This window comes from Stegostoma tigrinum, chromosome 6 (assembly GCF_030684315.1).
Source record: "Stegostoma tigrinum isolate sSteTig4 chromosome 6, sSteTig4.hap1, whole genome shotgun sequence".
In the NCBI taxonomy this organism is placed as follows: Eukaryota; Metazoa; Chordata; class Chondrichthyes; order Orectolobiformes; family Stegostomatidae; genus Stegostoma; species Stegostoma tigrinum.
The window spans coordinates 106,134,308-106,160,105 of NC_081359.1; the positions used below are offsets into that span (position 1 = coordinate 106,134,308).

At 45.8% G+C, this 25,798-nt stretch overlaps 1 protein-coding gene across 2 annotated transcripts in view; it reads right to left on the bottom strand.

Moving 5' to 3' along the window:
* myo7aa (myosin VIIAa) overlaps nucleotides 1-25,798 on the bottom strand; it is a 152,878-nt gene that overhangs the window by 40,275 nt on the left and 86,805 nt on the right. For both annotated transcript variants that reach the window (XM_048532748.2, XM_059646833.1), the window contains exons 23-32: nucleotides 24,351-24,554; nucleotides 22,820-22,996; nucleotides 22,119-22,202; nucleotides 21,320-21,447; nucleotides 16,638-16,764; nucleotides 14,369-14,488; nucleotides 11,832-12,005; nucleotides 11,381-11,608; nucleotides 7,485-7,655; nucleotides 330-447 (exon numbers count right to left, since the gene is read on the bottom strand). In XM_048532748.2, the coding sequence (XP_048388705.1) occupies nucleotides 330-447; nucleotides 7,485-7,655; nucleotides 11,381-11,608; nucleotides 11,832-12,005; nucleotides 14,369-14,488; nucleotides 16,638-16,764; nucleotides 21,320-21,447; nucleotides 22,119-22,202; nucleotides 22,820-22,996; nucleotides 24,351-24,554 (1,531 nt within the window). The remainder of the gene's footprint in view (nucleotides 1-329; nucleotides 448-7,484; nucleotides 7,656-11,380; nucleotides 11,609-11,831; nucleotides 12,006-14,368; nucleotides 14,489-16,637; nucleotides 16,765-21,319; nucleotides 21,448-22,118; nucleotides 22,203-22,819; nucleotides 22,997-24,350; nucleotides 24,555-25,798) is intronic.

The following is a 25,798-nucleotide window of genomic DNA, read 5'->3' on the forward strand; positions in this document are numbered from 1 at the left end:
GCTCTGTCCCTGCCTGTGTGTTCATAATGTATGCTCACATTAGGGGTCAGCCAGTTCAACTGGATAGATGCCTGGTTTGTGATGCAAAGTGATGCCAACAGCATGGGTTCAATTCCTGCACCAGCTGGGGTTACCGCGAAGGACCTACCTTCTCAACCTCTGCCCACACCCAAGGCCTGATGAGCCTCCGGTTCGATCACCAACAGCTGTCTTTCTCTAAAGAGAGCACCACCCTATGGTTCAGTGGGGCAATGGTGATTTTTGCCTTTAGGTGTCACTCGGGGCTAAATCACAGTTGTAGAAATAAGGCAAGTCATACGTCGACCAACCTGAAAATTTGAAGGCCTCATAAAATCGCGAGAAAAGTAGAGGCCACTTGAAGCGGGCAAAGTCCACAACCTCCTCCTTCACAGTCTGAGGGTCAATCCTCTTCTGGGTGTACACTCCCTAAAAACGAAGGGGCAATTTTAACAAGCAACATTTTAATGTGTCACACACACATTAACAAAACATGGACATGCTCTAATATCAGTGCCCAACAGCTTAGAAATAAACACAGAACCAGATAAATACAGACATTTAAAAAAAACCACTAATGAGATAACAAAGGTGTAAAGCTGGATGAACACATCAGGCCAGGCAGCAGAGAAGCAGGAAAGCTGATGTTTCAGGTCGGGACCCTTTTTCACATCTGACCCAAAACACCAGCTTTCCAGCTCCTCTGCTGCCTGGCCTGCTGTGTTCATCCAGCTCCATGCTGTTATCTCTTACTCCAGCATCGGCAGTTCTTACTATTACATTAAAACTGAAGCATTCTCGACATCCATGTCCAGGACTGACAGTCACTCAGACACAAAGGAAAGATTCAAGCCCGACATTTCAGTGGGACATGGGTGTCACAGCAATGCTGTGGATGGTAATTAAAAGTCAGTTATAATGGTCAAGGAAGTGGCAAGTTCAACAAATGTCTTCAGGTTTGGGCATGTTTTAATTATATACTAAACAGCAAAAAACTTACAATTCTCAGCTATTCTTTGTTTTAAACTCACCTTTAGTTTATGGAACATTCTCAAATAATATATCACCTAATACTTATCACCACATACATTTCTGAATGTTTCTCCTTATTAACACATCTTACACTGTCAACCATATCCAGCGAGAAGCAGCTTTGTGACATTGTGAGATTGCCCCATGGTCCTAAGGTCCATACACAATTAATTCCTCACTGGCTTTATTCATGACCATAATGAATCCCAACCTTGGACCCTCTAAATGTAGGCCCTTCAAATGACGGATGGCAAAACCCTGGGAAGCACAGGCAACTTACCTTTAAGCAACCAGTGGACATGCGCAGTAACAGGCCAGAGAATCGAGGGATCAAGGTGGCATATGGGAGGAGGGTTCCGCGGAAGGGTCACCGGACCCGAAACATTAACTTTGAATTTTTTTCTTCACGGATGCTGCCACACCCGCTGAGCATTTCCAGCAGCTTCTGTTTTCATTAAGACCAGGGAGATTCTGCTGCGTTATCAACTAGGCCACAGCTAGAGTACTGTGCGCTGTTCTGGAAGCCACATTATCAGACGGATGTGACAGCACTGGGGGGGGGGGGGGGGGGGGGTGCAGACAAGATTTACCAGGACGCTGCCTATGCTGGAGAGTTTCAGTTAAGGGGAGTTTGGATAGACCGCGGTTGTTTCCCTTAGAATAGAAGAGACTGACAGGGACATGATTAAAAGATGCTTAAAATTAATGAGGGCCATAGATAGGGCAGACAGGAAGAAACTTCTCCCCTTGAAGGAGAGATCAATGGCCAGATAACTTCCTTAAGTTTGGAGGAAAATTCTTTTCACCGAGGGTGGTGGAAATCTGGAACACCGTGCAAGGCTGAGAGGCGCCGCAAACTCCATTATATCTAAGAAGTATTCAGATGTGTATTTGCAATGCCAAAGCAAACAAGGCAATGCATCAAGCGTCAGAAAATGATTTCGTTTCTGTTTCAGAAATTGTTTCTGACTGGCAAGGACTCAATGGGCTGAACGGCCATTTCCTGTGCTGTAGATCTCCAAGACTCTAACAGACGTTGCAAAAAGTTTAAGACTTCACCCCTTAAGCTTTTAGTTTCTAGTAAAAACAACACCAATATAAACTCCTTCCTGATATTTTGGTGGCACAGTGAATTCTCAGCGATAACTGGTAAATAGCTCGAATTTACAGATTTGATAACATTCTCAGATCTGAGAAAATTCAAAACAAAAACTGTGAAGCACGACAGCAGGAAGGTGCAAACAGACCAAAATCATCAAAAGCCAAAAATGACGACAGGATCCAGCAAACTCTTCACACAGGGGAAGTTAATTCACGGACAGAAATGGCCGAGTGAGATGGCGGAGGCAAAATAATTGCAATGTTAAAGCCTAGAAGACAGCCACTCGGTCCATCATGCTGACACCAGTCTTGTAACTAGGTGCCTAATCCTCATGTCCCTCCAAGCTATTGCAATCCAAAACCATCCAATGCCCTGCTAAATAATTTAATTCAACCTGCCTCCACCTCACTTCTAGGTAGTACGTTCCAGACCTTAGCTACTCCGCACGCTGGCTCAGTGGTTAGTACTGCTCAAGACACCAGGGACCAGTTTGATTCCACCTTCTGGCAACAGTATGTGGAGTGTGCACATTCTCCCCGCGTCTGCCTGGGTTTCCTCAGGGTGCTCCGGTTTCCTCCCACACTTCAAAGGATGTGCAGGGTGGGTGGACTGGCCATGCTAAAATGTAGGCTTGCAGGGGTAGGGCGGGATGTTCTTTGGGAGGGTTGGTGCGGACTCAATGGGTCGAATACCTTCTCTCCACAGTGTAGGACTTCTATAACACTTTCTTCCCTCACTTCATCTTTGCTTCATTTGCTCTGTCCTGCATTCCTTCTGAATGGGAACAGCTTCTCCCTTCCTACTGTACACATGACATTGAAAACTTCTACCAATCTCCTCTTAGCCTTCTTTCCAGAGAAGAAAGTTCTCACCCCTTCAGTCTATCCTCACTGAAATTTCATATCCCTGGAACCATTCTTGCACTCTTCAATGCATTCACATCTTTCCCATAATGTGGTATCCACAACTGTACATACAGGTCTAAGGGGGAATCTTGTACAAGTTAAAGATCACCTTCCTCTTGAACGCTACAGCTCTAATAGTAAAGCCTGTGTGCTTTATTAATAAATAATACTAAAAAAATGAGGAACTAGTTAAATGGCAGTGCCACAATTTGGAATGCTCACCGTCTAGACAGAAAATGGAACTCCTAAAATACCTGTTATTCTCTGAAGCATGTTAGAATGACAGCAGTGCAGTAATCCATTCGATCAACAGAGGGCAGCAGCATGCTTCAGAAAAAAGTGACGGGACTGTATACTGTATAGAGATGGGGTCAGAAAAGGGTAGGACACAGACAGGATTGGGAGGGTGGGGGGTGGTGTGGAGAAGACAGACACTCTCCTTTCAACTGTCCCACCTGACCCAAATTTTTTTTTAAAAAAGTTGTGACATTAAATTTCATGCTCACATGATTCAATTTTGATATTGCATGGAAACAGACCCTTCGATCTAAGTAGTCCATACTGACACGTCCCCAAATTAAATTAGTCCCACTTGCCCGCATTTGGTTTATATCTCTCCAATCCTTTCCTATTCATTCACTGACTTATCCAAAACGTATTTCAAATGCTGTAACTGTATCTGCATCTACTTCCTCTGGCAGTACATTCCATAAACAAACCACCTTTCGTGGAAAAAGTTGCTCCTTCATGTCCCTATTGAATCCTTCTCCACATCTTAAAAAACACGCCCCCTAGTTTTGAACTCCCCCAGCCTAGGGAAAAGATCCTGGCTACTCACCATCTTCACCCCTTATGATTTTATAAACCTCTATAAAGGTTACCCTTCAACCTCCAACCCTCCTGTGGTTAGAAAGTTCCAGCCTATCTATAGGACTCAAACCCTCCATTTTCAGCAAACATCCTGGTAAATCTTTTCTGAACACTCTCCAATTTAATAATATCCTTCTTATTGCAGGGCGACCAGAACGGGACACAGTACTCCAAAAGTGAGCCACGTCAGCATCCTGTACAACCTCAACATGACGTCCCAACTCCTGTACTAAAAAGGTCTGAGCAAGGAAGGCAAATGTGCTAAATGCTTTTTTAACCAAAAGAACTGCAGATGCTGTAAATTAGAAACAAAAACAAGAAAAAGTGGAAAAACTCAGCAGGTCTGGCAGCATTGGCAAAAAGAAATCAGAGTTAATGTTTCAGATCTGGTGACCCTTGCTCAGAACTGATGGTAGCTAGAAAACTAATCAGCTTATATGCAGACAATAGGGTGGGGGGGGGGGGGGGGGGGGAAAGCAAGCAATAGGTGGGGATTGAGCCCAAAAAGAGAGAGAGACAGGCAAGACCAGTTGGACAGACAAAGATGTAAATAATGATTTAGCCAGGAGAACGAAGAGTTATTGATGGGGAGTGTTAATGGCTAATGACAGGCAGCATGTGATAGCAGGCTGTGATCACAAGGCCTAGTGTGGGATAGAGGGCTAGGACATGGAGAGTTCAGGCCCTAAAAATTATTGAATTCAATATCAAGTCCAGACTCTGTACAAACTGGCATTTTCCAAGCTACCATCAATTGAGGAAGGGTCACCGGACCCAAAACATTAACCGATTTCTCTTTACAAATGCAACCAGACCTGAGGTTGTCTTAGCCACCCTGTCTACCTGTGACACCAACTTCAAAGAACCCTTGGCTTTGTAGATCAAATGTTGCTTCAGTTTGTGCCTGATTGGAGGCGGTGGTTACCAAATAAACCACCTCCCATCTCCAATGTCCTCCTTTTAGAACTAAATATCAAAATAAAATGAGGTAAGCTTGTTAGTAATGCCTTTTCTTCCCCCCGCCCCCACCCCCCCAGCCCACCCCCTTTTCAGGGTGAAAAAGAACGAACGAGCAAATCCCAGGTACACACTGCGGGTATAGGTTCAGATCCCACCACAACATTGGGCAGAAGTTAAACTCAATGAAAAAGGAAAGAGAATTGAATGTTAGTCTCAGGGGCTCTTCTGATGCAATGGTAGTATCCCTACCTCTGGACCAGGAGGCTTGGGTTCATGTCCACTGCCACAGAAACTTGTAATAGCATCACTGAACAGATGCATTAGAAAATATTTATGAAGTTAGTCTCATTACTGTGAGCCATGAATCAACTGTCCGACCTAGTTCACGAACATCCTTTTGGGAAGGAAATCTGCCATCCTTACCTGGTCTGGCCTACGTGTGACTCCAGACCCACAGCAAGGTGGGTGACTCGTGGATGCTCTCGGAAATGGTCTGCCAAGGCACTCAGACTGAAGTGAGGTGGGCAATAAATGCTGGCCTTGCCAGCTACACATTCATGCACTGAAAGATGAAAAGCCTTTGCTGAAGGCTCTCCTTAAAAAAAAAACGAGGACACTTGTTCCCCCAAAAAGAAAACAAAATGATTTCACAAAAGAAGCAAATGTGATGCAAAAAGAAAACGCTGCTTTGCAAAGGGTTTGCAAAGTCTGTAAGAACAGAGATGGGTCCAATTGAGGCATTATTTCTGCTTAAATAATCACCCAATGTGCAGGGAATGGGAGAAGACAGGAAAACAGCACTAAGTCTTGACTTAGTCCTGTGGAGAGATGGTGCATACATGGTCAGCTGAATGGGCTCCTGCAGTGCCACAGCACTTCCAGTGATTTCAACTTTTCAGAACTTCCAACAAGCCCTACCAAAGCAAAGCATCAGCCTTAACTTCGCAAATATCCAGCTCCATATCAACATCTAGATTATGGATATTTCAACAGTACTGGGGAGGCAATGGCCCAGTGGTATTATCACTGGACTGTTAATCCAGAGACCCGGACAATGTTCCGGGGACCTCGGTTCAAATCCTGCCACAGCAAATGGTGGAATCCGAACTCAATAAAAATATCTGGAATTAAGAATCTAATGATGGCTGTGAATCCATTGTCGATTTTCAGAAAAACTCCATCTGGTTCACTAATGCCCTTGAGGGAAGAAAACTGCAATCCTTACTTGATCTGGCCAACATGAGACCCAACGCAACATAGGTGACTCCTAACTGCCCTCTGGGCAATTAATGCTACCTAGCCAGCAACACACTCATCCTACAAATGAATAAAAATAACTTCTATTCAAAGACAAGCTTACCATCAGAAAACGCACCAATGCGCTTCCCTGAGGAACAGAAGTAGGGCAGAGCAAGCAGCCAAAACCACATGGAGATAGGAAGCCTGTTGGCCTGATCTCAGGACAGAGATTGTGAGACCTGAAGCTTTGTCAGAAAGATAGGTTTTATTGTGGATGGGGAGATGCAGGTTGGAGGGGAAATTCCAAAAAAAAATGAAAAAAACAAACAAATTGTAGTGATAGAATGCAAGAGGTATGCTTGGAAGGAGTTGAAAATAAGAATGGGAATTGTGAAATCAAGGCCCAATTGGACAGTGAGAGTGAATCAACATGAGCAAATGTGGGGTGGGGGGGGGGGGGCATTAAGAATTGTGACAAGACTAAAAGGTTCGATGAGCAGAAGTTTAAGGAAGGTGTAAATTGGCCACGAGAGGGTGTTTGAATAGTCAAGAACAAAATAAAATTTAAGCACAGAAACAGGCCCTTCAGCCCTTCAAGCCTGCGCTGATCCAGATCCTGTGTCTAATCCTGTCCCCTATTTTCCAAGGATCTGTATTCCTCTAGTCCCTGCCCATTCATGTGCCTGTCTAGATACATCTTAAAAGACGCTATCATGCCCACCTCTACCACCTCCGCTGGCAGTGCATTCCCTCTGCGTAAAGAGCTTTCCACGCATATCTCCCTTAAACTTTTCCCCCTCTCACTTTGAATTCACGACCCCTAGTAGTTGAGGCCCCCACTCTGAGTAAAAGCTTCTTGCTATCCACCCTGTCTATATCTCTCATGATTTTGTAGACCTCAGTCAGGTCGCCCCCTCAATCTCAGTCTAATGTAATTAATCCTAATCTACACAGCCTCACTTCATAGCTAGCACCCTCTGTACCAGCCAACATCCTGGTGAACCTTTGCACCGTCTCCAAACCACATCCTTTTGTTAACGTGGCGACCAGAACTGGACGCAATATTCCAAATGTGGTCGAACCAAAGTCCTACACAACTGCTACATGACCTGCCAACCCTTGTACTCAATACCCCATCCAATGAATGAAAACATGCCGTACGCCTTCTTGTCCACTCTATCCACCTGTGTTGCCGCCTTCATGGTACAATGGACCTGAACACTCAGACCTCTCTGTGCATCAATTTTCCCCAGGGCTTTTCCATTTACCATATCGTATAGTTCGCTCTTGCAGTCAGGTCCACGTTGACAGAGTTCACTGGACAATTCTTAGATCATTGGGGTGCAGCATGAACTCACCTTCTTGTGAGCTGCGGCGACGTACTGAGCCCATTTCTCCACTGTTTTAGAGGTGGTGATCTCCCGATCCGGAATGTAAGACGGGATTAAGCTCACAAGTCTCTCCAGGATGATCTCTGATCCATAATCCACGTAGTACTGCTGGGATGCCAGCTCAGCCAGGTCCTCCTCCTATTGCAGCCAGGATGAGAGAGGGAGACAGAGACAGAAAGACACACACACACAGTCAGTAGCTGTTCACTGTGTAAGTGTATAACAAAATGGCAAACCAGAACAACAGTTGGGATGTTACATTTATTTAAAGACTTAAGCTCTAACATCATGGAGGGGGCCTGTATTAATGACAACTCTCGGTCCCTGAGAAAAAGGTGAGAGAGTGACCTTTAATATCTGGTGCAGTCCCTCATTCAGGGATGAGGGGTTCGGAACAAAAGTTGCTGGATACCTGGACTGAGGAGTGGGGAAGGAATGTTATCCAGTCCATTTTCTTTACTCACTCGTGTGACACTGGCACCATTGGGCAGAAAGTAAATGCTGTCCCAGCCAACATAGGGGAAAGTTATTGCAACTGCTGGAAATCACGGTGGGTCAGGCAGGGGCGAGGGTGCTAACGTGGAGTCCAGATGACTGAGTCAAAGAAGAGTCATTTAGACTAGAAACGCTAGCTTGCTCTCTCACCATAAAAGCTGCCTGACCCGCTGGGATTTCCAGCAACTTTGTTTTTAGTTTATATGACTACTGTACCCAAAATACCATGGGGTGGGGTAGAACATCCAGATTTTTCACCCAGCAACCAAGATCCTAGCCTCTGGCCTGCTCTGGTGTTTATGAGACTAATCCAGTTCAGTTTCTGGTCAAAGGGAAACCTCAATGTTGATAATGTGCTCAAATTCAGCAGTGGTAACGCCACTGAATGTCAAAGAGCGATGGTTAGATTCTCTGATTGGGCATAATCACTGTCTGACATTTCTGTTGCACCAACGTCACTTATTACTTTTAAGCCCAAGCCTGGATATTGTCCAGATCTCGTTGCATACAAACACTGACTGCTTCAGTATCTGAGGAGTCACAAATGATTCAAATCAAACATCCCCACTTCTGACCTTATGATGGAGGGAAGGTCACTGACGAAGCAGCTGAAGATGGTTGGGCCTACCTCGAAGAACTCCTGCAGGAGACATGTCCTGGGAATGGAGATGTCTGCCCTTCAAAAACCACAACCATCTTCCTCTGTGCAGGGTATGACCAACCAGCTGAGTCTGCCTCCCCAGACTTTTACTGACTCTAAGATAATAAAATGTGAGGCTGGATGAACACAGCAGGCCAAGCAGCATCTCAGGAGCACAAAAGCTGACGTTTCGGGCCTAGACCCTTCATCAGAGAGGGGGATGGGGGGAGGGAACTGGAATAAATAGGGAGAGAGGGGGAGGCGGACCGAAGATGGAGAGTAAAGAAGATAGGTGGAGAGGGTGTAGGTGGGGATAGGTCAGTCCAGGGAAGACGGACAGGTCAAGGAGGTGGGATGAGGTTAGTAGGTAGCTGGGGGTGCGGCTTGGGGTGGGAGGAAGGGATGGGTGAGAGGAAGAACCGGTTAGGGAGGCAGAGACAGGTTGGACTGGTTTTGGGATGCAGTGGGTGGGGGGGGAAGAGCTGGGCTGGTTGTGTGGTGCAGTGGGGGGAGGGGATGAACTGGGCTGGTTTAGGGATGCAGTAGGGGAAGGGGAGATTTTGAAACTGGTGAAGTCCACATTGCAGCCATATGGCTGCAGGGTTCCCAGGCGGAATAGGAGTTGCTGTTCCTGCAACCTTCGGGTGGCATCATTGTGGCAGTGCAGGAGGCCCATGATGGACATGTCATCAAGAGAATGGGAGGGGGAGTGGAAATGGTTTGCGACTGGGAGGTGCAGTTGTTTGTTGCGAACTGAGCGGAGGTGTTCTGCAAAGCGGTCTCCAAGCCTCCGCTTGGTTTCCCCAATGTAGAGGAAGCCGCACCGGGTACAGTTTTACTCTTTTACTGACTCTAGTTTGGCTAGGGAACCCCCCCCTCAATGTTACACTGTCAATTCAAGCTCAAGGTTAGTGGAACAGGGGACAGGATTTAACGATGGTACCCTCTGCAATCGTTCTGCTCATTTCCTCCTCAATGTGCGTGTTCTGATACAACTAGCTCTAATTGCCCAAATGTGGTCTCTTCAACTGACTGACTTGCTATCAGAGAGCTAGTGGGAACTGCAGATGCTGGAGAATCTGAGATAATAAAATGTGAGGCTGGATGAACACAGCAGGCCAAGCAGCATCTCAGGAGCACAAAAGCTTTGAGATAACAAAGTGTGAGCTTTTGTCCTCCTAAGATGCTGCTTGGCCTGCTGTGTTCATCCAGCTGCACACTTTGTCATCGCTTATGACTGACTCGCTATACCACTTGAGACCAGCAGAGGCAGGCTTGTACAACAGAAGCCAATGCCTGCAACTGCTAAAAAAGGAGAAGCGGACTCCATTTGTGATCCCTTTTGTTTTGTGAGGGGGATGGGGGAGGGAGGCAGTGACAAAGGGCAATTTCAAGATCCTGGCTGGTGGTCCCCAGACATGTTCAAATCCCAAAAGGGCCACAGAGAATCTGAATTAATTATAAATTTTAAAAAACCTGTTTTTTCTTTTCGCTCATTTCTGGGAATGTAGAATAACCCAGTTCAGCCAGCTTTTATATCTCTAATTACCCTCGAGGCTGTGGTGATGAGCTGCCTCCCAGAACTGAACTGCCAAGGGTGGAACTGGGGGCACAGGGTGGGGAGGGAGTCCAAGGGAAAAGGGAACCTCCTCTGGGAAACCAACGTCAGCCAGTTGTCATTAACACCCCATTGGTTCATTCCAAACTTCTCAGAAGGTTGTACCTGCCGTTTCTAACCCGGCCTGGGCTACACGTGGCTCCAGGCCCACAAGTGCAATGGCTGGATTCTCAACTGCTCTCAAAAGATACTAGCAAATGGTCAAAGAAATGCCTGCCTTGCCCAGGTGACTGCTTCCCCACCCACCAACCTCACACCAACAAATGGACTTTTTAAACATAAAGGGCTTCCTCTCCATACTGTTTAATTGAGAACATAACCAAAGACATTCGTATAACCAATATTAAAGCAGAGATTAACTGCTCCTCTCCCCGAAGCATTGGAGGCTTGGCAGATATGACTGGACTGGTGTCCACGGACCACTGGAAAAAGGTGACAGAAACCTCACTAGGGGCAGCTGAGACTTGTAGGTAACGAACGAACCAATCATCGGCCCACTTCCACACTGTAGGGATTCACTCAGTCCATGGATTCCACACTGACCCTCCAGAGAGGATTGCACCCAGAACCACCCCCTACCGTATCCCTCTAGCCCTGCATTTCTCATGGCTAACCCACCAAGCCTGCATATCCCAGGGCACTATGGGGAAAATTTAGCATGGCCAATCCACCTAGCCTGCATATCTTTGGCCTGTGGGAGGAAATCGGAGCACCCAGAGGAAATCCACGCAGACACAGGGAGAACATGCAAACTCCGCACACGGACAGTTGCCCGAGGGTGGGATTGAACTTGGGTCTCTGGCACTGAGGCACAGTGGTGCTAACCCCTGAGTCATAGTGCTGACCAGCAACAATGTCCAAGCATCTACTGCACTGCAGTTTGAAAACCTGTTTGTTTGTGTTGACCAATAGGAAATCTGCCGTCCCTATAGCAAGATGATGGACTGAACTCCATTCTCAAAGCAACTCAGTCCAAGGGCAATTAGGGGCAGACAACAGATGTTGGTATTGCCAGTAATGCATAAAACAGGGAGGAGATGGCACACAGAAACAGGCCATTCAGCCCATCAAGTGCACCTCGAGGAATACCTCAGTGGAAGTCAGGCTCACCTTGTCACACCTGTACTCTCCAAACTTGACCCCTCTCACTGTCTGCTGGTAAATGAGGTTTGTTGCCACCAGGTCCTCAGTAGGATCGTGCCAGGGTGTGAAGATCTCCTTACGGAAGAAGAGGCGCCAGGGTGCGTTGCGTTCTTGTGCACCTTGTTCCTTGGCGTACTGCTCGCACTGGGAGACGGCATCCATCACGTAATCATTCCCACTGCCAAGGGAGGAGACCTACAGAGGGCGCAGTTCACGTGTCAATTAAAGTTTAATTGAACCATCAACGCTCCAAAGGGAACAGACAGATGTTAAGTTTGGCTGCAGCACCATCATGCATTGTCTTTCTGCCCAAACAAAGAACTTCTGTTTACATTCCCATAGTCCAACCACCATCAGCATTTCTATTTTACCCTTAAACACGAGTGGATGGAAGGATGATAGTTTGGTTCATCCGTACCTTGTCAAACAAAGCTATATAGAGAGAAAATCCAAAGCGATCCTTCAGGCCTATCTTGTCAGCCAATGCATTGCACAGCTCTTTGGCTGTTGTCGCGGAGTCTGTCAAGAGAGTCTTTGTTGTTCCATCCATGAAGGTGATGGGCAACATGATTGGCTTCTTTGACTTCGTGGCCTATTACAGGGAGAAGACAAGGGGGCAGATTACAGAATACACCGTCACAGTAGGTCACTGACACTTCCAAAAAAGAAATCTCAATGCGTACAAGATGGTTGGGGGGGGGGGGGGGGGTGGGGGGAGGAAGAGAAGGGGACAGACAGGTTTTTCGGATGAGATTTGTTTAGAGTCCACAAAACACTTGGAGACTAGGTGGGGTGAATGGCCTCTTCCTCTCAGTACTGTTGGTGCACTGACACCGCTCAGAATGTAAGCCAGTTAAGAAAGTAGCTCATTAACATCAAGGGCAGAGATGGGCAATAAGTGATGTCTAGTCAGTAATGCCCTGAACGCAGAAGGGGAGATGCCAATGTTGGATTGGGGTGGGCAAAGTCAGAAGTCACATGACACCAGGTTATGGTCACTTCATCCAAAGGGAGTAGCCCCATAAATTAAGCTTATTGGGCTATGACCTGGTGTCACGTGACTTCTGATTCAGCAAAGTTGTCAAAAACCTTTACAATTAGGGGTTATATTGTTATTTATCCTTCTTCCAAACCTTAAGGGTCTATTGATTCTGTCTCTCACTCCAGACATGGTATCCGCATGTGTGTCTCACTTCAAAGAAAAATCCCAACCTGAAACGTCAGCGTTCCTGCTCCTCGGATGCTGCCTGGCCTGCTGTGTTCACCCAGCTCTACACGGTTATCCCTGACTCCAGCATCAGCAATTCTTACCATTTCTCAGTCTGTTAGCTGTTTGGGGTCATCAGTACTGAAGAGGAGGACGAAGGTTCCATGCCTCAGTCATTTTTGTGAGCTCATTAAAAGATGACTCTGGATTCTTCAGGTGGACACCCTTCTATAATCAATGATTCCACCACAAAACTTGGTGAACGATTTTTCAGTGCATTGGTGTTAGTGAACATTGAAATCTCCTAGCAACTACACCAACCAAACCAATCCCTACCTAACTATTTACTCCACACGCTGGGAAGGAGGGAAGTCCAGCTGGAAATCAAGGATCACTTTCAAGGTTTACTTTGTTCAAAACATCCCTTCTTGGATGACCATTTCGCAGGAATGCAAACTGTAATCAAGATTTAGTGACTGCAATTGGCCGTTGTTGGAAGTCACTGGAGTGACAGATACATTCCTGTTCTACCTATCATCCCGCTTTCTGTACAATTCTGTCCTTTCATAATCCTGAGCTTTGTTTTTTTTTATCTTAAAAAACCAGGCATAGGGGCAGGTATCCCACAGTCCAAACTGAGCGTGTTACTTTCAGACAACTTGGTTTGTAAAATGAACAACAAAAAAGGTAGCTAAACTAAATCTCTCTTTCCTGGCAAAAGGGGCAAAATTCTAAGGGCATCATGGACATGCATCTATGTACATGCACCACAATGAGGCAGGGTACAGGTGGAGAGCATGCCAGGGGCTTTCAATTAAGTACCAGATCACAGTCAAAAATCCAAAAGAACTATGGATGCTGGAAGACAAACAAAAACAGTGATTTGCTGTAGGAACTCTGTAGGTCTGGCAGCATCTGTGGTGAGAAGGCAGCATTCATGTTTTGGGTCGAGTGACCCTTCCTCAGAATCTTCCAATGAAGTGTCACTGGATTTGAAACATTAACTTTGCTTTCTCTCCATGGACGATGCCAGACCCGAGTTGTTACAGCACCTTTTTTTTTTAAAAAACAAGGTCTGTGCTATATTTGAATATAGTTTCCAACTCATTACATTTGGACATCATGCAATTCTAATTATCACCAGGGACAGAAAACAAAAACACCTTAATGGCAAAAATAATGAAGCATTATGAAATAGAAATTTAACCTATGTGCCAGCTTTTTCAATTGACCGATTGATTTGATTTGATTTATTTTCATGTGAACCCAAGTACAGTGAAAAGCCTTGTTTTGTGAGCAGCACAGGCAGATCATAGTAAGCAAGGTCATACCAACCCCAGGCCTAACCACCCTATCCTGCACATCTTTGGACTGCAGGAGAAAACCGGAGCACCTGGAGGAAACCCACGCAGACACAGGGAGAACATGCAATCTCCGCACAGACAGTCGCCCGAGGATGGAATCAAACCCAGGTCCCCGGGTGTTAAGAGACAGCAGTGCCACCCACTGAGCCACCTTTAATTTGACAATCCACTTCTGGTGATGGGCATTGTGGGTAGATGTTGGGCAGTCCTTTGTTGCTCCTCTTAATGAGGCCGTGGAATTCGGCAAGTTCAAACCGAGGGGCAGGCAGCCTCCTGGTTAAGGTCTTGGAGATTGTCTCGTAACACTAACCCCCACCATCCACCTCTCCCACCAGTTTATTTTAAAACACAACATACTAAAAATATCACATTCCCAGAATGTACCTGGAGCTCCAGCCAGCTGGGAGGCTGTGTCCGGGTCCCATTAGCAAACGTTCTCCTCATTCTTTCCTCACAGTAAGGTGCATAGCCAGGCGGACCTCCATGGATAAAATTCCTCAAGTACTGTGGCAAGAGAAACACGATATGAGCATAGCACTGGCAGGCCATTCAGCCCCTTTAAGCCTGGTCCACCTTTCAATTAGGCCATGGCAGACTTCCTTCCCAAGTCTTATTGTCCCAAAGTGGTTCTGTGACTCACTAAATGCCAACCAAAAAATCCACTGTCAACTTGCATAGGAGACAATTTCTTTTTTTTAAAAATAGTGGTTTGTGTGGTATAAGCTTCTAGGGGAAGCAGTGAATGGGGGTGCAATTACAATGTTTAGAAAGACATTTGGATATTTTCATGACCACCTAAAGTACGAGGGGTATGGGCCAACTGCTGGCAGATGGGAATTGTTCAGTTTGGGATTAACGGTAAGCATGAACTGGTGGGAACAAGGGGTCTGTTTCTTTGGTGCACTAATCAAAATCACAAGGGGTCCAGGCAAAGTGGACAAGGAAATACCATTCCAGCTTCCAACATGGGAGAGATAACAGAATGCAAGGGGATTTGCGAAAGTAGTAAACGTAACATAAGAATTACTTTTTCACTCAGCAAATAGTGAGGGATTGAAATGCACTGCCTGGAAACATGGAGGATGCAGGTTCAATAGTGGTGCTATTTCTGTTTAAATAGCATTCAGGAAAAAAGGTGAGAGGTAGGAGGATAGCACTAAGTCACAATGCCGCTTGTACAGTCAGTGCAGACAATGGGCCAAATGGCCTCCTACACTGTGCCAAATTCTGCAGCTCAAAATGCTCATGCTAGACTCTCTACCCCCACCCCCTGCCAACTCTGCAAGTCTGCCAAACACTCCCATGTGTATTCTGCTTTTATTCTAGATTGCCATCATCTAAAACTGAACAAATTCAGTTTTGACATTTTCAATGGATTCCTAGCCTCGACAGCTTTTGTGGGAATCAATTCCAAATTTTCAGTCCTTTTTCTGTCAGGAGTGCAAATTAAATTGATGGTGCAAATGTACACCAGCTTTCCTCACTGGGACAGCGTATCGACAGTAGTCTCAAGCTGTTCACCCGTCACATCATTCTCTGCTCCCCCAATAATCCTAAAATCAAAGTATGTCAAAGTCAGATCAGCTTGATTTCATTAAAGCAAAACAGAACTATTAAAAGAAAGATTTGCATTTCTGTAGTGCCTTTCTGAATTATAGACAGCCTAAAGGGGCGGCTCGGTGGCTCAGTGGTTAGCACTGCAGCTTCACAGCACCAGGGGCCCAGGTTTGATTCCAGCCTCTGGTAACTGTCTGTGTGGAGTTTGCACATTCTCCGTGTTTGCGTGGGTTCCCCTCCCGGGTGCTCCGGTTTCCTCCCACAGTCCAAAGATGTGCGGGTTAGGTGGATTGGCCACGCTAAATTGCCCAGAGTGTTCAGGGGTGTGTGGGTTATAGGTGGATGGGTCTGGGTGGGATGCTTTGAGGGGCGGTGTGGACCTGTTGGGCTGTAGGGCCTGTTTCCACACTGTAGGGAATCTAATCTAACCCAAAGCATTTTACAGTCAATGAAATAAAGCACATTCACTGTCGCAGGGTAGGAAATGAGGCAGTCAGTCAATTTGCACAAGCAACCTCCCACCTATAGTAATGTGATCATGACCAGGAAACCTGCTACACCGGGCGTTCTATAACCTTTGGGCACAAAAACAGAAATTGCTGGAAAATCTCAGTTGGTCTGCCAACATCTGTAGATAGAAGGCAGAGAGCGTTAATGTTTCAGGTCCAGTGACCGTTCCTCAGAATGCGATGTTTTTCGCAACTTTTGGACGTGGTTTGTCACATTGAAAAACAGTTTAAAAAGAAACAATAGTTGCCTCACAATATGATGACAAGTTACTTTTAGGCACAGTAAGCTCCCATCAACAGCAATGCTGTAACAGATAGATGGTGCTCCTGATTTTAAGAAAACTATCACCTAATAGATAAAAAAAGTTGTGGGGGGGGGGGGGGGGAGAGAATAGGGAGGGAGGGAGGGGAGGTTGTGGAAAGGAGAGAGCATGACAGAAAGAAAACAAAGTGCACATTGACCAGCACCTCAGGGAGAAGTCTTTTCCTTTAAAGCAGATGGAACTTGGTTTTACATTTTCAGGTGGATTTCTGTACATTTTCAGCATTTGTAGAAGTGCACAGCGAGAATGGGGAAAAAACCTTACCTTGACAAACTTGGCAGAAGGAGCGAAGCAGCCAACACAGAGGGACATGAGGATCCAGCCCCGGGCGTGGCTGCTCTTGGAGGGATTCTGGGTAAGTTGCTTGCAGATCTGGCAGTAAATCTCATCCCTGTCACATAACAAGGCTCAAAAATCAATAAATATGTGGCACAAGACTAAAGCTCCCCACCATACCTCTCAGTCAAAAGCAGAACAATCCAACAAGCGATGTTGTTGCGTCATCCCAAAATAAGAAGCCTGAGACACAGAGGACAGAACTTCCCCCCAATTTTCCCAAGTTTGAGGCAACTCTATATTGACTGCCAATTGGGTGAGGGGCACTCAACAGGCAAGGGCTAGTATCACACCCTGTTAATGTGAACGTGGGGATTGGAAGGCGGGAAGTTAGAATTTAGTACTTGTAAAATGGTAAGGGGGAAAGCAGTGCATGGTCCCTTTAAAAAAGGGACATGCTTTTTCTATGCTGAGAGATTCAAAACCAAAAAAGGAAGTCTGTGGGCAGCAGTTTGTAGGTTTGCATGCTGACAGAGAGCACTTGAATTGTATCACAGGTCAAGCAGCAATTTTGTTTTGTCATCAAGACATTTTGAAATTAGCCAATTAAATTTGAACCAGGCACCTAGATACCAAAAAAACCCAATTAAATTTAAATCTGATGGTTTTTGACAACATAGGACTTATCCTATTGTAAGAAATATTGATATATCAAGGGTGTAAAAGAGGCGGCAGTTGGGCAGACAGGACAGCTCACTGCCATCTACTAGAGTTAACAGCTCTCACTCCTTGAAGAAAGCACCATCTATTCACAACGGTACCACAGCACTCCTAGCTAAGATTTGACGCAGGAGGCACAGAACATTCTAGAAGACACGTCATCTGGCTGTAACTTAGAGAGGTTAAATTCTATTATGGTTTTTTTAAAAATAAAACCGCCACTTGTTGGAACAACAAGAATTAGAAACATGTTTTATTCGGAAACAGTTAGCAGGTAGAAGGGGTTTATTTGGTTTGTTAATGACTCAGTTAATTTGTTCACTGTCAGAGTTAGATAACTAAATTGCTACTTATTGATTGTAAAGTGTCAGGGGTTTATTTTATTTAACCACTAAGTTGCTGAAAGTCACTTTTCACACACCCCCTTTACAGATTATAGGGTGAAGTGCTCAGCTTTTAATTCACGTTGGCTGGCCGGGGTGGAGGGGGGGGGTGGTTGGCGGTGGATGGAGAAAGAGGGCAAGAATGGTGTTCCAGCCTCTGCTTTATAACACCACTGCAGCTCTCAACCCTGGCCACTGGGTTCTCCAGAAGCTGCTGGGCAGAAGATATCAGCTTCTGGACCACAAGGCCACAAAACGTAGCAGCAGAGGCAGACCCTTCAGCCCATTAAAACACCCCTCACCGTTCAACAAGATTGCAGCTGATGTGATAATCCTCAGCTCCACTTTCTTGCCTTTTTCCCCATAACACTCAATTCTCTCCCTGATCAAAAAGGATGTTTGCCTTCACCTTGAATATATTAATGGCCAAAGGTCAACAGCTCCTTGTGGTAAAGAATTACAGATTCACTAACCCTTGGATGAAAGGAACTCCTCATCTGTTTTTTCAATGGCAGACTGTTCCTTCTGGGAGGATGCCCTCTGATTGAAGGTTCTCCCACAAGGGAACGTGATCTCTCAGCATCTACCTAGTCAGGCCCTTTCAGAACCTTGTACCTTTCAATAAAAGGTGGTCTTTTGTTCTAAATCTCTCAAAACAGCCCCCTCCCTAACAGGATCAATCTAGCGTACCTTCTCTGGGCTGCCTCCACGCCAGCACCTCTTCCCTTAGAAATAGAGTCTGAAACTTTTCATTGTACTCAAATATAGGAATGGGAGTAGGCCATTCAGCCCCTCGAGCCTGTTCCACCATCCAATGAGATCCTGCTGATCTGTGGCCTAACTCTGTACAGCTGCCTTGGGCCCACACCCCCTAATACCCTTGATTAACAAAACATCACAAATCTAAAGTTGACAACTGATCCAGCATCCACTGCTGTTTGTGGGAGAGTATTCCAAACCTCTCCCACCCTTTTTGTGTAGAAGTGCTTAACATCTCTCCTGAATGCTCTGGCCCCAATTCTCACACGAGGCCCCTAGTAATAGAATCCCCAAATCAGCAGAAATAGTTTATCTTGGTCTATAAGACCATAAGGAGTGGAAGGAAGGCCATTTGGCCCATCGAGTCTACTCTGCCATTTAATCATGGCTGATGGGCATTTCAACACCACTTCCCTGCACTCTCCCCTACACTCTATCCATTATTTTTCCTGCTAATATCTTGAAGACTTTGATCAAATCATCCCTTTTCTAAGTGGAGAAAACAGACATCAATTTGTATAACCTCTCCTCGTGCATTAACCTAAAGTTCAGGCATTAGTCTTGGAAACTGACATTGTACTTCCTCCGAGACCACTATATCCTTCGTAAATCTGGTGGCCCGCTCCGCTCTCAGTACCAGAGCACTCTTCCAGCTTTGGTCTGACTTGCATAATTTGAGCAAGAACACTCCTTTTAATACTCGATTCCCTTTCAAAAGGGGGCCAAAACTCCACCTACCTTCCCTACCACCTGCTGACATTGTATGCCTATGATTTAGGCACGAGGACTCCTAAATCTTATTGTGCTGCAGAATTTCCCCATGAGACATTGGCTAACGTCTCCTTTCAGCCCATCAAGCCTGTTCAATATTCAATTAGATCATTGCTGCCTGACTATCTCCACATCCCTGGATGTCATTAGTTTTCAGAAATCTGTTGCTCTGTCTTGAACTTACTCAATGATTCAGCTCTCACTTCAAAAAGGTAGAGGATTCCAAAGATTCTCCACCCTCCGAGTGAAGAGATTAATCTTCGAGGCTCAAATGGTCTACACCTTATCCTGGCATTCTATTCCCTAGCTCTGGTCTCACCAACCAGGAGAAACATCTCATCTATATTAGCATCTCCCCCCACCCCCACCCTGACCAAATGAAAGACCACCTTTCATTCTGCAAAACTCTAGGAACGCAGACCCGATTTCCTCAAGCTTCCCTCATCTAACATCCCACTGCTCCAGTGATTAATCTAGTGACCCTCTAGTGCATTCAATGGCAAGTATATCCTTCCTTACGTATGATCGAGACTGCACACAATATTTCAGGAACATCACACCAAGGCTCAGTACAACTACAGCATAGCTATGGATCCCAATCTAACATACCATTAAGCCTGTAGAGGAACAAGGAGACCTCCCAGCCCCTTCAGCCTGCTCCACTATTCAATAGGGCTATGGCTGATCCGGCTTTTCTCAGATTCACTCTCTTTTCCCCATAATCCTGGATTCCCTTAATTGCTTGCTGCACCTCCATGCTGGCTTTCAGAGGCTGATAAACAAGGACACTGAAATCCCTTTGGAAAGCTCACATTGCTTAGAATAATGAGGGGTAAAGGAATGTTCCACTTTTCTGTCTATTATTCGCTGCTGTTGGAAAAACTTTATATTTATTCACATTATATTCCATCTGTCATATTCTAGCACAGTTGCTGAGTGTGTCCAAGTTTTCAGGAAGCATCTTTGCACTCTCCTAAACTTGGATACCAAGGTGAGTTGGAGCCAACAAATCTGGAAGTGTTACAAAAAGTGATTCTCTCTCTCTCTCTCTCTCTCTCTCTTCTTCTTCCCCCCACCCCCCCCATATGCAATTCATCGATTGAAAGAGTCCATTAGTGGCCCTAGCACTGAACCCCACTAGTTACTGCCGGTCGTCCGCAGAATGATTCTGAAACTGTTTCTTCTCACTTTGTTCTGTCTGTTGACATATTTGTTACTGAGAATCAATTTCTCAGTCTCACGCACTCCACATTTTGCTTACTAATCGCATCTTGCGATCTTAGTTTTAAAAAAATCTGAAAAGTGCAAGTATACCACATCTATCAGTTCTCTTATCTATGCAAGAAGTAACATCCTGCAAAAGCACTAACATGTTTGTCAAATGTAATAGGGCTTTCACAAATGAATTGTTCAATCTTATCACTACTTTCCAACCACCCAGTTATCATCTCCTTTGAAATAGGTTCTAATATTCTTTCTTCCATGGAAGGGCAAACTAACAGCTGTGTGGTTCACCGCCCTCTCCCTTTCTTCAATCTTGCAATCACAGAAACCCTACAACGTGGAAGCAGGCCATTCGGCCCATCGCATATCCACCAAACCTTAGAAGAGCAACCCACCCAAACCCATCCCCACTAGCCTGTCCCTGTCATCCTGCATTTCCCTTGGCTAATCCACCTAGTGTGCATCTCCCTGCAAAACACGGCCAACTCTGCATGGCCACACGTGCAGCTTTGGACTGTGGGAGGAAACGGGAGCACCTGGAGGAAACCCACGCAGACACAGTCGCCCAAGCATGGAAATTGAACCTGGGTCCCTGGCACTTTGAGGCAGCAATGTTAATCACTGAACCACTGTGCCACCCAGATGGTAGGTGGTTATATTTAATAACTTCCCAGCTTTCAGAAGCCATTCTAGAAACAACATTGAAAAGGTAGTTACACGGTCCAACCTTCAATTCCATTCAGCTCTCTGGTGAGGAACAGCAGTGAGAAAGACAGGAACGATGAAGTAAAAGGGTGCGAGGGGGATCAGTACCTGACCTCTGGACGGAGGATGCCATTCCCAATGATGAAGTGGAGCTTCTCCAGGTTAGAGGTCGGCCTATCCTCCAACATACTGTTCCCCCGGAGGGTGTAATCCCCATCGTTCAATCTCTTTGCCACCTGATGGGAGTCAGGAGGAGAAGCCAAAGTATCAAGAGGGAGATGCACAGAGGACAAATTGCATTTACACAGCACCGTTAAAGCAGCAAAATAATGAGACGAGACATTTCCACAGGAGATTTACAGACAAAATTTGACGTCGTGCACTGGTGAGGAGGGCCAGTGCTTAGCCAAACAGGTAGGCTTTTGCAGGAGGGATTGAAACAAGGAGACAGTGATGGAATGAACTAGGACCAAAAAAAAGAAAGGTGGGGTGGGGGCCTTGGAGTTTTGAGCCAAAAGTAACTGGACACCCAAACAGGCTGTTGATTGTCAGGGTCAGAGGAGTGTGGAGATTGATGACGGCTAAAGGGCTGAGAGAGATGAGCTGCAGGGAAGCAGGTGAGGCTAAAAACAGATTAGAATCTTTGCATTTAAACTGTTTCCGTACTGGAAGCCAACGTTGGTCAACGAGCACAGGGACGATGTGTGGGCAGGACTTGGCAATGGTTGAAGGTACAGCCTGACTTTTCACAAGGATAGAATCGAATGGAGGATATATCAGTGAAAAGACTCGGGTCACTGACGGCATTTTGATGTGCTCAAATGGATCCTGGTCTCATGTGCACGGTGGGTTGTGGGGGGGGGCAGTGGAGGATGGAAAAGTAAAGTCAAGTCTTCTCAAATATTACCTCCTCTGTTAGCTTTGATTTCTTCTTCAGAGTCAGGGAAACCAGCTTGTGCCGCACACTGTTCTTCTTGTCAGAAGATGCACTCTGCAAGATGCAACGATGTCAAGTGTTAGTGGAAGGGGTACCAACAAAAATCAGCACAATATATAATCATCACAGGATGTATTAGGAAGGCTTCCTGATTTCACCATCCCCGTTACCAGCAAACATCTTTACTTAGAGGATTGTTCCGCAATGTGGAAACAGACCCTTTGGTCCAACTCACCCATACCGACCAGTCCCATAACTCCAAATCTTTCCTATCCATGTCCAAATATCTTTCACATGTTATAAACCGTACCAGCCTCCAACACTTCCTCTGCCAGTTCATTCCATACACGCACTACCCTGTGTGAGAAAGAGTTGGCCCTCAGATCCCTTTTAAATCTTTGCCCATTCACTTTAAGCCTGCACCCTCCCGTAATGTAAGGGGGGGGGGGGGTCTCAACTATTTACGTTCTCCATGCCCCTTGTGATTTATAAACCTCTATGTGGTGTCCCCCACCAACCCTCTTGCGCTCCGGTAAGGGAAAGTGCCAGGCTAAAACGAGGAACTCACTGCCACAAGCAGCAAACTGGGAAGGAAAACACACGGGGAAAGAAGAACAGATAATATATTCTTGGCAGCTGAGTTCGGCAGAACTGCTCACCAAACAGCCTACCTCGCCCTCTCCCTGAAGAGCCTGCAGCTCCCGTTTATATGTCTTCTTGCCCAGGGTTTCGTAGATTTTGGTCATGACCGGAATCTTCTCACTGCCATCGCTCATAGCCGTGTGATACTTGGGCTCTGGCAAATCCCCCATGAACCTCAATATCGTGATCCAGACAGCAAGAGACGCCTGCAAACCAGGGAGGTATGCAAGGGGGGGGGGGGGGGGGGGGAGAGAAAAAAAGACAGGTTTGTGTGCACAAAACGTGCTCCAAGCAACTTAGTGCTCTGCAGCTAACACAACAAGGTGATAAAACGCCACTGGCTATCTCTGAGCACAGCAAGCTCTCACAGACTAGTGTTTGGCAATGAATGGATGGTCCAAAAAGTTTATGATGCCAACCACGGGGACGTGAGGAATGTCACTGCTTTATCTCAGAACATCATGTCATTTCACAGAACATCAGGCCCATGACACTGGTGCCAGCCCCTTAGGACAGCTATTAAATTCTCCCCTCTCCTCTGCTCTGCACCCTTTCGGGTGTACAGTGAACTGTTTCAGACTGGCACCCTAACGAGCTCTTGATAAACTGGCAAAAATTACGTACTTCAAAATACCACAGTTTACAGTGTTATTCTGTCCAATTATTGAAATTTATTTAGCACAACGGAAATACAGTTGTTTAACTGATTGGCTGCTTGAAATGTCAACAATTGATTCAATTTCTCTTCAAATACCACAATGTCAGAGTAGTCAGTTGAGGATGACAGTGTAAGGCAGCTTGCTGGACTGTTGTTATCGCAATTTTGCCTTAAATAAATATTTAAAATTATTTCTGCTGTAATGAAGTACAACCACCTGCATCACATTTTTATTAATTATATGACCCTCTTGATAATGTGGAATATTCAACCAACCAGTAAACTCCTGGTCCCATAGGTACATGTAAATAAAAAAGTTTGCTGTAGAGTCTAGGCTCAAGACATCAGCTTTTCTGATCTTAAGATGCTGCTTGGCCTGCTGTGTTCATCCAGCTCTACACCTCATCATCTCTTGCTGTATAGTCATTGCCTTTTGAAGATTACTAACAAAATCAACTTTAGCATTGAGCCTTTCAGAACATGAGCACTCACTATTTAACAAAACAACCTGCCTTTTGTTAATCTTAATGTCTAGTGCCATAGGATTTCGGATGGGTGCCCAAAAAGATGTGACTTTTTCAAACATGGTTATTTGAAGCCAGTTTTATTTCATCCTTAAGGCTGGCAGGTGGCAAGCTGGCATTTCCACTCAAAAGAAAACCAGTGACTCCAACAATAAATAATCCGAGCACAGAAAAATGTCAGAGAAACTCAGTAGGCCTGGTGGCATCTGTTCCAAGAGAAGCTCTACCAGGCTCTTAACATTTCGTCCTTCTCTCGCTGCTTATGCTGCCAGACCTGCTGAGTTTCTGCAGAGTTCGTTTCAGAGATTCCCAGCGTCTGCAGTATTTTGTTTTTTGTTTTAGGTAAGTGATCCACCTCTTCCTCTAGGTCTTACTTACGAGTTGGTCCCCTTCATCGTCATGGTAAAGCAGGGGCAACTTGAGGGGCCTGCGGATGTAGGTGTGCGTGGTGGTGCCCTGGAAGTAGGTGGCAGCAAACTTGGCAAATTTGTACTCCGAAACGTCTTCCTCTTCCTCCTCTGGGAGTGGCAGACTGGCATCGAGATCCTCTTCCTCCACCTCTGGCAGGGCACGTTCCAGGTCCTGGATCCAAAACAAAAATATTATTAAGTTAACCCCCATCAACAAACAGCATGTTTCGAAAAAAAACGACCATTGTTGGAGAAGTTAATGTGCGATTTGAAATAATCAAAAGTTCTACATGTTCGGCACACTTCAATTTAGGGCAGAAGCACAAATGCATCACGGTATCACTATGTACAGATGCACCACAGAAATACAAAGATCCTGAGGCAGCACCTTTCAAATCAGTGACCACTTCAATCTAAAAAAGGACAAGGGCAGCAGATATATGGGAACACCATTCCCCTGCCCCCACCCCAAGCCACTCATCACCCAGACTTGGAAATATATCACTGTTCCTTCACAGTCACTGGGTCCAAATCTTGGGATTCCCTCCCTAGCAGCATTGTGGGATGCAATGGTTCGAGAAGGCAGATCACTTCCACATTCAAGGGGCAACTAGGGAATGGCAAATGCCGGCTCAGCCAGTGATACCCGCATCCCACAAAATGGACAAAAGAGTCCGAAGAGAACCGAGAGACTGGAGACGGCAAGAACTGTGGACGCTAGAATCCGAAGCTAACTCAGTGTCGCGCTGGAGGAACACAGTAGGAATGTTAACATTTTGGGCAGGAGTAGGTTTTTCTGAAGGAGGGTCTAGGCCTGAAACGTCAGCTTTCCTGCTCCTCTGATGCTGCTTGGCCTGCTGTGCTCATCCAGCTCTACACCTTGTCGTCTCGTTTTGGGTCACGACCCTTCTTTTGATGCTGCCCGAACTGCTGTGTTCCTTCAGCTCTATGCTGTGTTAGAGAATGAGACACGGGAGAGATGGGATTATGACGAATAATTGGGTATATTCCCACAGAAACCAAAGGAAAAAAAAAGTGAGTAAACTGTTTTTTGGGGACCCAAAAAGAAATGGGATACTCTAAACTGGATGCAGTTTTTGACTTTAAACATTAGAAGAATTAGGCCATTCAGCCCATCAGGTCTGCTCTGCTGATGCGATTGAGACTGATCTGCTCTTCCTGAAGCCCACCTTCCTACTTTCACAGCCCGGTCTCCCTCTCGAGAGTGAGCATGAGAAGACTGCTGTGTGGACAGGGATGGCAGAAGAGCCTCGCATGCTGATGGGCCAGAGAGCCAGCAGCTTTGTACCACTGGCCACCCGAGGCTGCACAACAAAGGAAGGCAGGTTCAACATCCCAGTAAAGTGACCATCGATTGGACCCTTCATTGCTTGTTGTTGCTGTGGCAATGAGCAT